The 15,657-nt window shown below is 41.3% G+C and overlaps 1 protein-coding gene across 5 annotated transcripts in view; it reads left to right on the top strand.

The window, feature by feature from the left end:
• Positions 1 to 15,471, top strand: part of GPATCH8 (G-patch domain containing 8) — a 79,298-nt gene extending 63,827 nt beyond the window's left edge. For 4 of the 5 annotated variants that reach the window (XM_077806559.1, XM_077806561.1, XM_077806560.1 and 1 more), the window contains 2 exons: positions 9,571 to 9,701; positions 10,203 to 15,471. In XM_077806559.1, the coding sequence (XP_077662685.1) occupies positions 9,571 to 9,701; positions 10,203 to 14,076 (4,005 nt within the window). In that variant the 3' untranslated portion in view covers positions 14,077 to 15,471. The remainder of the gene's footprint in view (positions 1 to 9,570; positions 9,702 to 10,202) is intronic. The other variant, XM_077806563.1, reaches the window with a different exon arrangement.
• The last annotated feature ends 186 nt before the right edge of the window (positions 15,472 to 15,657 follow it).

Genomic DNA, 15,657 nt, shown 5'->3' with positions numbered 1-15,657 from the left:
TGGACCCCCCCACATTAAAAATGGGAGGGGTAATTTAATTTAATGGGGTCTGGGAGCTGATAGCTTGCAACCCCCATGTAATCACCTTGTGACCCACTGAGGGGTCATGACCTCCAGTTTGAGAACCCCTGCTTTAGACCGATTGAGTTTTAGGCATTACATAACTTTCTGTTTTAAATGTGTCTCTAAAGCTAGACCGGGTGGGTGAGGTAATATCTTGAATTGGACCAACTTCTGTTGGTGAAAGAGACACTGAAGAAGAGCTCTGTGTAGCTCGAAAGCCTGTCTCACCAACAGAAGTTGGTCCAATAAAGCTATTATCTCACCCACCTTCTCTCTCCAATATACTGGGACCAACACGGCTACAACAGCTCTGTCTATAGATATCACTTCTCAGAGAGAAGGGATTTTGGTCTTCTGTAATATTACATCTAATAGAACCTCATTAATTTGTGCTGATGACTGGGGGAAGTATTGTGCATTACTGACTTTTGTAAAACGGGAAGTGAGCAACAAATCCAATTTTAAAACCAAGGAGAATGCATCACAAAATATACTTTGTTCATTTAAGTGTAGAATTTGATACTAAATAAATTCAGTATTTTTTAAAAGTAATAAAGTCTTAATAATATGAGACCTCACTATAGCACTCCTCAATTCTCCAAAAACAATAGTGCAATGAATTATGAGGTTTACAGACTAGCAAAGTACAAATTAGTGAGTTTCTATGGAATTATGGAAAACAGTTATACAATGGCTATTTAGACTAAGTTGATGGACACATTAGACTGCTAATGATGGAGTTGTTTCAACCTTCTGATTTAATATGGTTTGGACTTTTCATCGGTTTGGCTGAAATTTGAGTGCATGGCAACAGGGAGGGCCTGTTTAATACCATATCTTTCAGTGTGATATATTAATGGCAGCTCTTGATAAGTGTATCTGTGCAATTAACAACAATGCTCAGTGGTTTGAGCATTGGCCTACTAAACCCAGGGTTGTGAGTTCAATCCTTGAGGGGGCCATTTAGGGATCTGGGCCAAAAATTGGGGACTGGTCCTGCTCTGAGTAGGGGGTTAGACTAGATGACCTCCTGAGGTCCCTTCCAACCCAGATATTCTATGATCTTGTGATCTACAGGAGAGTGACTGAATTGATAGTGTATGTTTCAGCCACTGCTTAGAAAGGCTTATAAAGGAAAAACTGACCTGCAGAGCACGGGCCAACCTCATGCTGGTGGAAGAACTGTCCACCACTAGTTCCCGAGAACAGGGTGGCGGAATTAAAAGCTGCTTGGGGAAAACTTTATGCTGGCACAGTCTTCTCATCCGTACAAATAGATTTCTGCTTTTGGTGAAAAACTGTTGGTGGTGGCCATCTGAATGGATACCACCACTGGGTAATTGCAGCTGTTACACCAGTATTGAATGAGTCCTGGAGCTCGTGAGCCGCCAGATTTTTTTTTTAATGGGAAATCATCCAATAAACAGTTCAGGAAGTCATCTATAGAAAGTTAAAGGCAGAAGAAATCAAGCTGCATTTTAGGAGTTTGGCCTGTGCAGTGTTACGGTGCAGGTGGTCTTGCTAAGAAGATCTGAGTTTAGCAGCAAATCTGAAACTGCCTGGGAATAAGTGAAATAGAATCTTGCAGTAGAGAACTGTATCTTAGTATGTCCCATTGCCTTTACTAATTACAATTGAAGGTAGGGTCACTTCTGAGGGACAGATATATCCTTTTTATGAGGATAGCTTTTAAAATACTAGTCTGGTTTCGATGCCAGACAATAAAAGGTATATTGACTGTTCAGATTTCCTAGAATCATCTTTGATCAGTGAAGGAAGCAGTGATGTGAAGAAGACAAAAGCAAATATTCTTCTTGAGCATTGACTTATGCAAGTAGTTATTAAGGTTAGTTAATTAGCCCAAAAGGAGGACTAGTGTGCTAAAGTAAACGAAGTGCAAGTTGTTCTGCATAACCTTTAGTTGAAGTTGAAAATTTTTAAAAAGCTCTCCCATTTTCTAGAATATTTTTCCTTAGTTGTGCAGCCTCTTCATGGAAAAGGCAGCAGTAATGGTTACCTTCCAAAGAAATAATGAAGGTGGATTAGAGAGGACATTTTAGAAGTGAGTTGACTTTTTATTATCTAATTCTATACAGTAGAGAGATTCCAACAGGAAAAGAGAAGATACAGTTAAGGTGAATCACCTTCTGCCTATTGCCAGAATGTATCGGGGACTGAGATTAAATAAAGCACTTGCAGACTTGATTTCCTAATTCATACTTGCTTTGGATCATTTTTCTTCTCAACTAAAACTTGAGTATGACGTAGGCTGGGAACTTGTATTTCCCATTTGGCTTTATTGCTGGGGAATACAAGACCCCACAACATCCTTAGTGATAAATATACCAAACCTCTGTAGTCACTGGAGTTTGGTGTGCTTGGCAGTAGTGATCCGATACAGATGTGTGAGAGGGAGAAATTCTTAAGACAATAACTTCAGTTTACATTTTCCATAGCATATTACTTGTCAAAAGTAAATTTCCTTTGAGAATAGTCTTTGCTTTTAAATACTTTAAAATGGCAGTTTGCTTATTTCTAAAACTGCTCAGTGGACATTACTTTATCCCTATTAAATAGATCTTCCATCCCTACATCTCCTTCTATCCCCAAGATATAAAGACACTGTCTTGTATTCCAGGAAGGAACTCAAGATTATTGCGAATCAGGGACAATAGGTAAGTGTATGGATCCCTACCCAGTAAATTTTGGACCTGCCACCAAGTTGTCAACATTAAAAGTATAAAGGGAAAGTCCTGGTTATGTTGATTTATTAATGGAGGGATATATTTGAGTTCTCCAGCCGCGCTACCAAATTCAAAACACCAGGAATTCTCTTTCTGGAATTTTTCAGATTTTGAATTGTGCATTAAATTGTGAAATACATATTCTTGTGACTGCCAAGACTCATTGGCTGGTTTAATTCTCAAAATTTTTAACCAGAATATCTGGGAAATAACAATTTTTTGTCCTTAAAAATAAGGTTAACGTTTGAAAATAAGAAGACGTAATGAATGTTTTAAAGAGTATAACCCCATCCTCAGAGTAGTAAATTCCTCTAAGGAAAAACTTGAGGACTACTTATGGCAACTGATATTCATGCAGAAGGGGAAAAATGACTCCAATAAATTAAGCCTTTTTGAGAACATTGAAAGAGCAGTTAAAAAGGGTTAATTTTGCTTTGTGCCATGGAAAGCTACTGTAATTTTTAATGGAGATTTCTAAATGAGGGGAGAGCTGTTGGGTTTGACAACCAAATGTTAACTGTTGTGTGAACTGTCCCACCTCTGAAGCTGCAAAAATCCCGATGACAGCCTTTTATTAAAGGTTCAAATTCAAAAAGAAAGTGTAGATAAAGGGAAAACTTTGGTAGCTAGCAGCTGATTTAGTGATATAGAAAAGAACCCCTCCTCACAGTTAATCCCTCAACTCAAATGCATGCCATTAGGCATGTAGAGAGCCCACCAAAGCCCTTGTGTTTTATGGGCGTGGCAGATTTCTCCCTTTCTCTGTGGTGCTACATCAGTCACCTTTGAATTAAACCAGCTCTATGTGGCTTGGAATGATACATGTAGCTTTCCAGCCTCGGCACTCAAATATTCTATATTTACATTAAGAAGCAAAAATGGCCGTTCTCCTTTCTTAGGGCCCTATCCCTATTTTAATAAGTCATACAGTATTGATGACCATCAGATCATACAGGGATCCTCCATCTGCTGAATTATGTATTATCATACACTACAGCTTTGCAAAACTCCTGAGCCTGTAACCGTCCTCCTCTTAAATCTTACAGCTTCTGGCTTTTTTTTTTTTTTTTTCTTTAAATCATCCTCTCATTTGACTCCAGGAAGTTTTAAGTTCTGTAACATAGCACTGATCAAATGTTTTCTGAACTTTCCTATCCATATCCATTGCTACTGTGCCAAGAGAGGGAGAAGCACCATTGCACCGCCCAGCAGAAAGGAAAGTGCTCCATGTTTAGCACAGGATAGTTGAGTTTTCCGTGGCAAGTCTTGTCTTCAAATGGGAGCGCCCCAGAATGTTCACATGTGTGAGGGTTGCAGATTTACTTGAAATAGAATGCAACTCTTGCAACAGTATGATCCGACTAGAGAATCCATCCCTTCCCGGCTACTGTCCTCATCTCTCTGCCAACTCTTATTAAAAAGTACTCTAATTTTATTTAATATATAACAGCAGATACTGGTTTTCTGAACCTTTTACATGAGTTTGTCCTGTATTATATAAGCTGCTGGGAGAGAACTATATGGTCTGTCATTCATTGTGCATACTTCCAGAGATTCTGGATTTCATTTCATAAAAATGAATATAACCTTGCACTTGTTTTTTACACTTATGTAGCAAGACAAGTGTTTTTGCACCAACTTGTGTGTTGGACACGGACATGGTGTGACGGAAGTGGATTCTCATTTCATCTTTGTCTCACTGAAAGCTATTGCCCTTCGCTGATATTCTTAGCATTCACAAAGCAACAAATTCCAGATGTGGCGTAGACTAAGATATAGTTCTGTAGTATGCCCAGAGCAGTGGGGATCCAGTTCTGTTAAATAACTTCCCATGTTATATATGGAATAAGGCAGACACAAGGGGAAGAGCATCAACAAAATAGCCTTCCAAAATGTGCCTCTCTTCATAAAAACTCCTACATCCTCATATTTCAGTTGGTTCTAAGATACTTGTTTCATTTTTAGAGCAGACTATTACTGCTTTAGTGTTGCCAGAGTCTCTACTTTATAGCATACAACACCGAGCAGCTTCAGGGTATTCTCTTCACTGTGTGAACTTCTCTGTACTTGAGTTCTATCTGAAGACAGATACATACTAAAGACCATGAGTAAACTTTTCTCCTTTCTCCCCACAACTGAGATCTATGCATGATTTTGTTTCAGATTAGCTTTCTCCTTCTGTCCAAAGAGTTCTGAGCTGAAAATACATACTCCGCAGACTCAGCTGTCTTGAACGCTAATAAAATAGGTACCAGATTAAATGGTGTAAAGTGAACTTCAGCCTGGAATGCTTTGGTTACTTAATGGGTCAGAATTCTGGCTTCACTGTTCGTTCTTACATGCTCTACTGAGCAGCTGTTTGTCTTGACTGAGTCTTCCTTATGTGTCTGTGATGGGCATATCTCCAGAGTCTTGTATGTAGCATAAATTTTAAAATCATCCAGGAATGTAGCCTGTTTGAGCTCGAGAAGTCTGTGGGCATATTTTGTAGGAGGGTTGTAAGTTAGTTGCTTTAAATGCCAGCAGCTCATGGCATCATAAGACACACTCCTTTACTTCTTTCTGTGCACCAGATTACTATGGTAACTAGAGAGCTCTAGAAACCCTGTTCTGCAAGCTCCTGAAATCACTAGGAATTTTGCCTTCCATGGGCACAGGATCAAGATCTAAGTCTCTCATGAAAATATTCGCACTGTCCGTCCAAGCTGAGGTTGGTGGCTGTGGATGAAAACACCACCAATCCTATGGGATGAAGCATTTCAGAGTGTTTTGTGATGTTCTCCTCAGTGCAATCTGAGTGCCTTATCCAGCTTAAGTGTCTAAATTCTGGTAAAATTCATTTAAAGGCTTGGAGACTTGTGTGTTTCTAAGTTGGCTAGTTTGTGTGATTTTGTGAAAGTGGTCTCTCAGTATAACCATTACTGCATTTTGATTAATAAAGTGGTGAATAATACTCTTGGTTTTCTGGTAACTTTCGTTCTGAAGTAGGTCACTAAATGTATTGCTACTTGGAAAGCATTTCTGCTTCCTAGGAAAACCAGTTCCTCAAGCCATGCCTTTTTTTTTCAGGAAAAAATATTTCCTGATATCTAAATCCTCTTGCAGCATGAAATTGTAATTTTGGTTTAGTAAAGCTCATAACAGAAAAATCTCTTATTAATCAGTATTTAAGAAAGGAGTGATGTTCTTGTTGATGAGTTTAGGGACCTTAGAATTAGCTGATGAGCATTTGTTTAGGGATTTTAGATGGAAAAATGATTGGTTTAATACAAGGCAGATTATTAAATAGCTTTCTGTGCAAGTTGAGGCCTTGTGTGTTGAAAAATGTAAATTGGCATCCCATAATTGCAGATTCTGCTAGATTTAGGCCTTGATGGTTTTGGTTGTGTCTATCCCAATTGTGTTTGGATCGGTGGGTGGTTTTATTAGTATTGTAATTCCATTGACTGGTCATCCATTGGTGTGTTCATATGTGCTCCTTAGTTCAATTCTGGGCTTGGAAAGGAGGGGCTAATTGTTCTTTCCATGGCAGGACTTTGTATAAGACCACTCCACAAGTTGCTCTGCACTTACCAAACTGCCTATGAACAAGGACTTTTGGATCTTGTGTCCATAATAATCTGTTTTTATAGGTTTGCAAACTGATCTTTTGTTTTTCCATGGTTGTTAACATGTTTCACTTACAAGTAAATTAGCCAGATTTCTTGGCATTTGGCTACTTCCAAACTTTGTTTTTGCTTGAAAAAGAATCTTTCATAGAGCCAGAGAGACTAACTACATAATATTCCTCATTTTACATCTCATTTGGTACAACCCTGAAGAATGATGGTGCAGTGTTGTGTGGGAGAGTTTAAAATGCTAAAGCTAGCAGTTAGATCATCCTTACATCCAGTGAATAAAGTTAATGTGCACTGTTGCTGAATTAAATTGAAGATTAACCTGACCATTGTCTGTTGGTATTAAAGGAATTATGCCTCGTGTCCTGTAGTGCAGTATTCACAGGTCATAATTATCAAGAACATACTGTAAATGAATTTCCCATTGCACTATTATTTACTTAGACTTTCTTACTGATTGAGAATAGTTGACAGTACACGGAAGTTTTTATATTGATAGTTAGAGTGTCTGGAATACACTATGGATTGGGGCATGTTATGCAGAGTTTATGTAAAATCAGATAATTGTTTTTCTGGAGGTGGGGGATAGCACAGATTTTTGTGGATACAGACTAACACGGCTGCTACTCTGAAACCACAGATTTTAGGACACTGTTGGTTTGGCTCTTGAAAACTGTGTAATTACTGTTGTCCTACGCAAATCACAGGTAAAGATTCAGCTCAGCTATCTCATTCCCTTCCTTTACATAGTCGGCAGCATATTTGTATAGTATAGTGATACTGCACTTCCTAGTGCTTTGCATTGTATTTCTCACTTCAAAATCAAAAGTGGTGTTGTGTGGGGGGGGGAAGAGCAGCGTTGAAGGAAGCATTAATTGTCTGGTTAAACTGTGTGTGTAATGAAAACAAGATTACACTGTGGGCAGCACCACCATATTTAAGCCTGCAACTCTAGTGAGCCTGCATTAAGTTCCAAAGGTGGGTGTTTAAAGCCACATCTGAAGGATGGCAGTGGGTTTCTGGGAGTTCTGCGTTTGCACCCTGCATTTACTCATACAAAGTGAAAAGTTGTAATTCATTTTTATTGTAAATAGCTGGGTCATTTTTTCCCCAAATCGTTGAAAAATCCAGAAACTTGGCATCGAACCCCAGTTAAATTGTTTTGCCAGCTGTTGGTGACTTTTAACTTCCTGGAGCATTTAGATAAGCAGTTTTAATCAGCATGAAAAAGCTGATACCATTGCTTAGCCTGTTCTTCCTCTCGAAAGAAATTTACTATTCATTATTTAACATGTTACCCTTTTCCGCCCTCCCCCAGACCCTAAGCCCTTTTCATCCTGGTCGAAGTAGCAGTTATTCCAGGTGGGATCATTGCTGTGTATGTGTGTGTGTGTACATGCATTCCCTTCCTCTTACCCCTGAAACTGAACCTTTTAGCTTTGGTGGATCAGCTCCTTAGTCAATATAATAGTTTGCAGATATACTGAGAGCTTGTGTAGTAATGCTTGCTTTTATTTTTTCTCTTTTCCACTCTTGTTATATTTTTACTTTCTTTTTTCTTTGTGATGTGACATTTTCAGCTGATGTGTTGAAAGCAAATCCTTCTAATTTTGGAGTCCAGATCACAAGAGTGAGTTTCCTTCTACTAGTGTCTGTAGCTGTATTTCTTTTTTTCTTATTTTGTGTGTGTACGCTTGTCCTCCCTTCTGTTTTTGATAAAGCTCAATCACATTTAGTAAATATTATTAGGTAAGAGAATCCCCCCGTCTTGTCAAATCTTCATCTTTTTCACAAAGCAATGTTCACTTTACATTGGGTAAAATCAGTTCCTCAAACTTGATCCGTTTGATGGATTTTCAGATCCTAGCATGTGAAGAATATCTCTGTGCAGTTCTGTTCTAATCAAGAGTCAGCCTTCAGTAAAGGTTATATTTTGAAGTAAACAATTGTTAAATTATAGGCCAAGGTTTTTCAAAAGTGACTACTGATTTTTGAATTCCCCAATTTTTAGGAGCTCAACGTAACACACTTTACAGGGATCTGTTTTTCAGAGGGAGAGTGCTCAGTACTTTCTGAAAATCAGGCCCTTTTAAAGTGTCTCAAATTGGATACCAAAAAACAGGCAGCCAAAATCACTAGTCCCTTTTGAAAATCTTAGCCAGAGCTACTTGTTGTTTTTCTCTGTGGATCAGGACAGCACTCTTAAACTAATTGTGTATTTTTGCAAGCTAATCAGTGGAAAAAGCATTTTTTCCCTAAGTTTTAAGACTGAGATTTTTCAAAGCTGCCCAATGGATTTGGACACCCAGCCTATTAAAGTTAATGGGCTTTGGGGATCACGCTCTCCTAGGGGCTTTGAAAATTGCTTCCTAGGTTAACTACTTGGACCTAGCTCCGTTTCCCCATTATACCCCAAGCTTCCAGTCCGTGCCTCTCCAGCATCCAGTGCCACTTCTGATTCTCTTTCAGGGGACTTACTAAGAAACTGGCAAAGCCATGCTGCATTCTTGCTAATATTGGAAGTTTTTCCACGCTGTCCAAACACTACATACAGGAAAATGAGTTACTGCTCTTGGTAGAAGGTGTATTCCATTTTGTTGATTAAACTATCACTTTCATAATGAGTTCAGTTCTAGTGTCTCTTTCCGCCCACCCCCCAACTGTAATTTGTACATTGCTTTTCGAGATACGTACCTGGATAATTTTTCTGCACTAGCTAATCCCTTTTCGTTCTTTGGCGCATACTATCAAGACTTCTGTCAAGTATATTTGCACCCTGCAAGAACAGCAGAGTAAAGTCATTTTTTTTTCCTTCCAGAATTTGCTTGTTGCTTTGAAATCAGCTTTATTGTACATGCTAAGGAAAATGTATAAACGCTGATTGGAACTGCAGACATTAGATGTGAAGTAGTAGCCAAAAGTGATCAACAGTTGTCTTTCCATTTAACTACTGGGAGGATGGCAATGTGTTCTGTTTGGCTTGTTGGACTGAGATGCTGTCACTCCATCTTAGCTCAGTAAATTTTTACTGGTTGGTGGTGGGGTGGGATGACAACACACTTTCCAGTGTTACAGCAGAGAAAAACTTCAGTGCACTGATTCACTTGCCATTTTCATCTGATCTCTCTTACCGTCTCTTGCCACAGAGGCTGAAAGATCTCAAGCAAAGGGAATTTGCTCGCAATGTCTCTTCAAGATCGCGTAAAGATGAGAAGAAGCAAGAGAGAGCCCTCCGGCGTCTACACGAACTGGCTGAGCAGAGAAAGCAAGCTGAATGGTGAGTGGTTGAGATCTACGTCCACAGTTAGACAGCACTGAAATGGGTTTCGCCTGAAATAAAAAGGTTACAAAAAGTACTGCTTGTAACCTGCACATGGTTTTTGCTGCTGTGCATCTGAGCCCAGTGCGAAGTGATGCATTTGCAAATAGCAAGGCTTGGGCCTCAGCCTTTTTTCCATTGACCTTCAAATGAGTAAATTAATCACTATGCAAAACAGTTTTATTTGTCTTTCATACCAGCCATAACCCACAGCTCTTCATAGTGCTAAAGAATGCAAGACATTGGGCAGTATTGGGTAAAAATGACCCTGAAAAGGGTGTAAAGCCATTATTTTAATATATTTACCATATATTTACTTATGCTAAGAACAGGCCTAGGGGGCATTAGAAATTAAGCATTGGCAGGAGAAAGATGATTTAAATCGAGGTATGACACCACCTATAATCAGATGTGAATCTCTCTAATCAGCCTTCCCCTCTATTTTAAAACATTCCATAGCGCTCCTGGAAGTGGGCCCATGTTCAAAACGACCACTGTGGCTGTAGATGAAGAAGGTGGTGATGATGATAATGATTCAGCAGCTTACAGCAGTTCTTCCATGCAAACAACTTCTAGCCAGGCCACAGAAATAACCACAGACAGGGGGGTCATTCTGAACACTGGACAAGTCAGCAGCACTGTTCTGTCAGGCCAAATGCCAATCCAGGCAACACAGGCAATCAGTTTTGGCCTTAAGAATAATTTGGGAACTCCACTGCAGAAGATAGGAGTGTCGTTCTCATTTGCCAAGAAGGCTCCAGTAAAGCTTGAGTCTATAGCATCTGTTTTCAAGGACCATGTGGAGGAATCTAATCCTGCAGATGGAACAAAAACTGAGGAGAGAGCCTCCTCTGATCAAGGGACTTTGCAGAAGACTGGTGAGGCCGAGCCCACAAATAGTCCTGACAACAGAGTTGAAGATGATGACCAGCACGAAAAAGACAATGGATCTCTTGCCACTACATTATCTAAGTTAAAAAAGATGAGAAGAGAAGATGGACCAGTGCCGCTAGAGCCAGAATATTACCATTATATTCCCCCAGCCCATTGTAAAGTAAAACCTAACTTTCAGTTCCTGCTTTTCATGAAGTCCACAGAGCAAATGGAAGCAGAAAATGCAAGCAAAAAAACAGTGCATGAAAGTAAAAAGAGTAATTCTCCAAAACCCAAAGCTGGCAAGCACACAGAAAAGACAGCTGAGTGCACTGTGCAGCAGAAGGAGCCAAGTACAACTGAACTTACAGATCAGAGAAGCAAAACAGAAGCAAAAGAAATTCCAGAAAATGCAAATGTACAAGAAAGCAAGCAGTCTACAGAAAGCAATCCCCCAGAACAAGACACTACTAAAGAAGCCATTCAGCCTGTCCCTGGTCGTAAAGAAGTCACTGAGGGACCGAAGCATCCAATGGGACCCTTTTTCCCAGTTTTGAGTAAAGATGAAAGCACTACTTTGCAGTGGCCTTCAGAACTTCTGATATTCACCAGGGCAGAGCCATCTGTTTCATACAGTTGTAATCCCTTGTATTTTGATTTTAAGCTGTCACGCAACAAAGATGCTAAAGCAAAAGGAGCAGAAAAACCGAAAGACACATTAGGTCTTTCTAAGGAAAATATACAGTCCACAGAATTTAGTGACATAAGCAAAAGTAAGGAAAGAGGAAGCACAGCTAACAGTTCTGCTGCAAAACCAGAAAATAAACTGGTCTCTGTCTGTGGTACCCAGAGCAAGCAGGAGTCCAGCTTGGCAAGCATTAGCAAAGTGGAAGAAACAGATGACAGTAGTAAAACTCTAACCAATAAAAAAGACAAGGCTGGGAAATCCCACAAACATAAAAAGAAAAAGAAGCACAAAAAGTCCAGCAAGCACAAACGTAAACACAAGGAAGAAGCTGAAGAGAAAAGCCGAAAAACTGACATGAGGGAGGAGAAACCCAAGAAACGGAAAAAACACAAACACAAAAAAAGCAAATCGTCTCTTCCTTCTGAATCTGAGCGGGTGCTGAAACCTGACATGCCCGACGAGGGGGGCCATCTGCAGAAGAGAAAGCACTGCTTTCAGGACCCTCAGCGGAAACCACTCTCTGCCGAAGAGGGTACTAGTGGCAAAAAAGAGGACAGTGGTAACTCTTCCCAAGAGCACAGCAGCAAAAAACACAAGACTGACCTGCAGCAATCATCTTCTGCCTCAAAGAGGCGGTGTTCTGCTCCTTCTCTTGGCAGGTCCAGCTATAGGAGCCGACAGAGTAGTGGGGACTATGACAGTGATGAAGGCTCTCACCGAAAAGACTTCCGACAGAAATCAGTGTCACAGTACAGTGATGATTATGACTCTGGTAGCGACCACTCCAGAAGCCGTTCCAGATCAGGGCGAAGACATTCTTCTCGCAGGTCCTCTCGAAGATCATACTCAACGAGTTCTGATGGCTCTTCAGACCACAGTAGGTATAGTCGCAGGAGAAGTTATTCAGATGATAGCTATAGTGACTACAGTGACAGATCAAGGTGTCATTCAAAGAGGTCTCATGACTCAGAGGATTCTGACTACAACAGCTCAAAACGCAGATCAAAAAGGCACAAGTACTCCTCCTCAGAAGATGATTACAGTCTAAGTAGAAGCAGGTCTAGAAGTCGGAGCAGGAGCCGAACCCACACTAGGGGAAGGTCGAGAACAAGAAGTCGGGGTAGAACACGGAGCAGCAGTTGCAGCCGCAGTCGAAGCAAGAGGAGAAGTCGAAGCATAACTGGCCGCAGTTGGAAACGAAGCCGGAGCTACAGCAGAGATCGCAGCCGGAGCACAAGAAGCCATTCAGAGAGATCTCTTTCAAGAAAGGGCTCTCGGGATCATGAGAGCCCTGAAGACAGGAGATCTGGGCGAAGAGACTTCATCAGATCCAAAATATATCGCTCGCAGTCTCCGCACTATTTCAGAGCAGGCCGAAGTGAAGGGGCTTTGAAAAAAGAGAGCAGAGGAGATGAAACAAAGGGAACTAGCTCTCTCCCCCAAAATAGCTGTAGTTCTGGCTTGGGGAAAGCTCCTGAAAGTGACTGTGGTCCAGAAGAAAAGAATTCAGTCACAGCAAAACTGCTATTAGAAAAGATTCAGTCCAGGAAGGTTGAAAAGAAGCCCAGTGCTAATGATGAAATGCTAACAGGGGCAAACAAGGTTGGGATAAAACTTAAAGATCCTCCACAGGGGTACTTTGGCCCTAAGCTTCCTCCCTCATTAGGCAACAAACCAGTTCTCCCTTTAATTGGGAAGCTCCCTACGATCCGAAAACCAAATGCCAAGAGGTATGAAGAGTTGGGAGTAGAGAGGGGTGAGGAACAGGAGCTGTCAGAGGCTGAGGAAGTTCCCCAGGGTAGCGGGGAGAGTCAGTTGGCAGGCCAGCCTCTGCTGGAGGAGGAGGTGGTGATGTTGCTGCAGGACAAACCCCTGGAAGAACAGAAACCTGCTGAACCTGCTGTGGAAACACCACCAATTCCTCGTGAACCGCAGGGACTTCCCGAATGCTACAGTTCTGGAGAGCTCGTTATGCCGCACAGCTATCTCTCTGATCCCAGTGATGGTGATGTATTAGAACCCGTGGAGAGTAGGAACCCACCTGTCCCTGTAGAAACCAGCATGATGCCTTTAGTTCCAGATGTTGAACACTTTCCTGGTTACGTGACTCAGAGTGGGGAGCCAAGCATTGACGGAGAGCCAGAAGGAGCAGAAGATTCCTCCCTGGCACCACTTGAGAGCCAACCAATCACTTTCACGCCTGAAGAAATGGAGAAGTACAGTAAGCTTCAGCAAGCAGCTCAGCAGCACATTCAGCAACAGCTTTTAGCAAAGCAAGTCAAAACCTTTCCTGCTTCAGCAGCGCTGGCCCCAGCAGCACCTGCTCTGCAACCTATCCACATTCAGCAGCCAGCAGCTGCAGCTGCAACATCCATCACCACTGTGCAGCATGCCATTCTGCAGCATCATGCCGCTGCGGCTGCTGCAGCCATCGGAATTCACCCCCACCCTCACCCCCAGCCTCTTGCTCAGGTTCATCATATACCCCAGCCCCACTTGACACCCATTTCATTGTCCCATTTAACCCACTCTATTCTTCCAGGGCACCCTGCTACATTTCTAGCCAGCCATCCCATACATATCATTCCTGCGTCTGCTCTCCATCCAGGTCCCTTTACCTTTCACCCCGTTCACCATGCTGCTCTTTATCCCACGCTTCTTGCCCCTCGACCTGCTGCTGCTGCAGCTGCTACAGCTTTACATCTGCATCCCTTGCTCCACCCCATTTTCTCAGGTCAGGACTTGCAGCACCCTCCCAGCCATGGCACCTGAAGAGATGGTAACTCCGCCTCGGAGCGGAGATGTGCACGTTTCGAAAAGTCGGGTGACGGTGATCCAGCAGACAGGTGAGGCCTGAGAATTTCCTTTCACTCCTAACAGCCATGGAAGTGGGGTCTGGCTTGAAGGCCATAGAGATGGTGCAGCGGTTCTGTTTTGTGCGTGTTGTGAGCATTTGTTTACTATTAGGGATTTTCTCACATTTCCCCATCTGAGAGAACATATTCATGTAGCACCATCATGGCCCAGATGAATCATCTCAAATTCAGACAGACAAGATGCTTTGTGAAACGCTTTTTTTCCTGTATTCTTACGTCTTTATTCATCTTCCTTCTGCTCTCTTGTACATTACACAGTGTTTCATACTCTGGCTAATGGCTCTCTCTCTCTCTCTCAAATCCTTGTAATGAGGTCATCTAATTAAAATGGTCTACATGATTGAATCCTGGTTGTAATCAGTGATGCTGCATGCATAAAACATATAATAACTGACAGCTGTGTCCCGCCAAGGGGACTTTGCTGGAAGGGCATAGCCACTCTTGGTTTTGCTGGGGCAGTGACCAGTTAGCAGACATTGCAGAAGAGTTTTTGGTACCTGATGTCACATACCCCACTGTCTGACGTAAGCAGTGAAGGTGGAAATAAGATTTAATTTTAAAGCTTTACTGAACAAAAGAGCTAACTGTGTTCAAAGCTTGGGCACTTCTCCATCATGCGTTAACATTCTGCTCCCAGGTGAGGATTGTGTGGTGAAGCCTTTTGTGTGAAACAGAGAGGTGTTCTTAGATTGCTGGCTTGTGACTTTGGTCTAGGCTTTGACCACTGTCCTATTGAGAGAGATCTTTCATACTCCGATCTCCCGAAGTGTTGTAAAAAGGAGGCATTTGAGAATGAAAAGAAAATCCCTTCCTGAGTTGAAGCAATACGGAGGACTGGAACCCAATAACAATCTGGAGAAATTAACCAGAATATGTAAAGTGTATTCTTTCCTCTGTAATATTGATGTTTGTTTATTAATTTATAGGATTTTTTTAAATGTAAAGACTTGCACTGAACTCTGTAAACGTAAAAATGCTGCTTTTTGTAGCTCATATAAGAAAGGTTACACACTTGTAGTATACTGCAATGATATTTTTTACAGCCCGTTCTTTTAGTGGTACTTGTTCTGGTGGCTTTTGTGTAAATATGTTTGCTGTAGTTGAAATAAAACACTTGTAAAGGTTAAACTGATCGTTTCAGCTAGATATAAAATGACTAAGCATGTATATTTTATCAAGCTCATGTATTTTTGGAGTTTTTATGTACTATAAAATGTAAAAAAAAAACTTCATTTAGCATTTTGCAGAAGAAAAATGTGAGATTTGGAATAAATGCGGTGCATTGAAGACACTGATGACTCTAACAGCTAATGAATTGTATCACGTTGGAAGGTCACGACTGCTGGATTTGTAAAATGCTGTACAGATGGAAGCAACATAGGCATATATTGCATGCTTGTGGTCTGGAGCTAAGCTGCCAGCTTCATAGGAATCTGACCCTGATGGCAGATTCAGGAGGGTCAGGAAATTGGGTTAA

Source organism: Eretmochelys imbricata, chromosome 27, assembly GCF_965152235.1.
Source record: "Eretmochelys imbricata isolate rEreImb1 chromosome 27, rEreImb1.hap1, whole genome shotgun sequence".
Classification (NCBI taxonomy): Eukaryota; Metazoa; Chordata; order Testudines; family Cheloniidae; genus Eretmochelys; species Eretmochelys imbricata.
The sequence above is the reverse complement of the archived record's forward strand: the minus strand, read 5'-3'. Positions and strand labels throughout refer to the sequence as shown.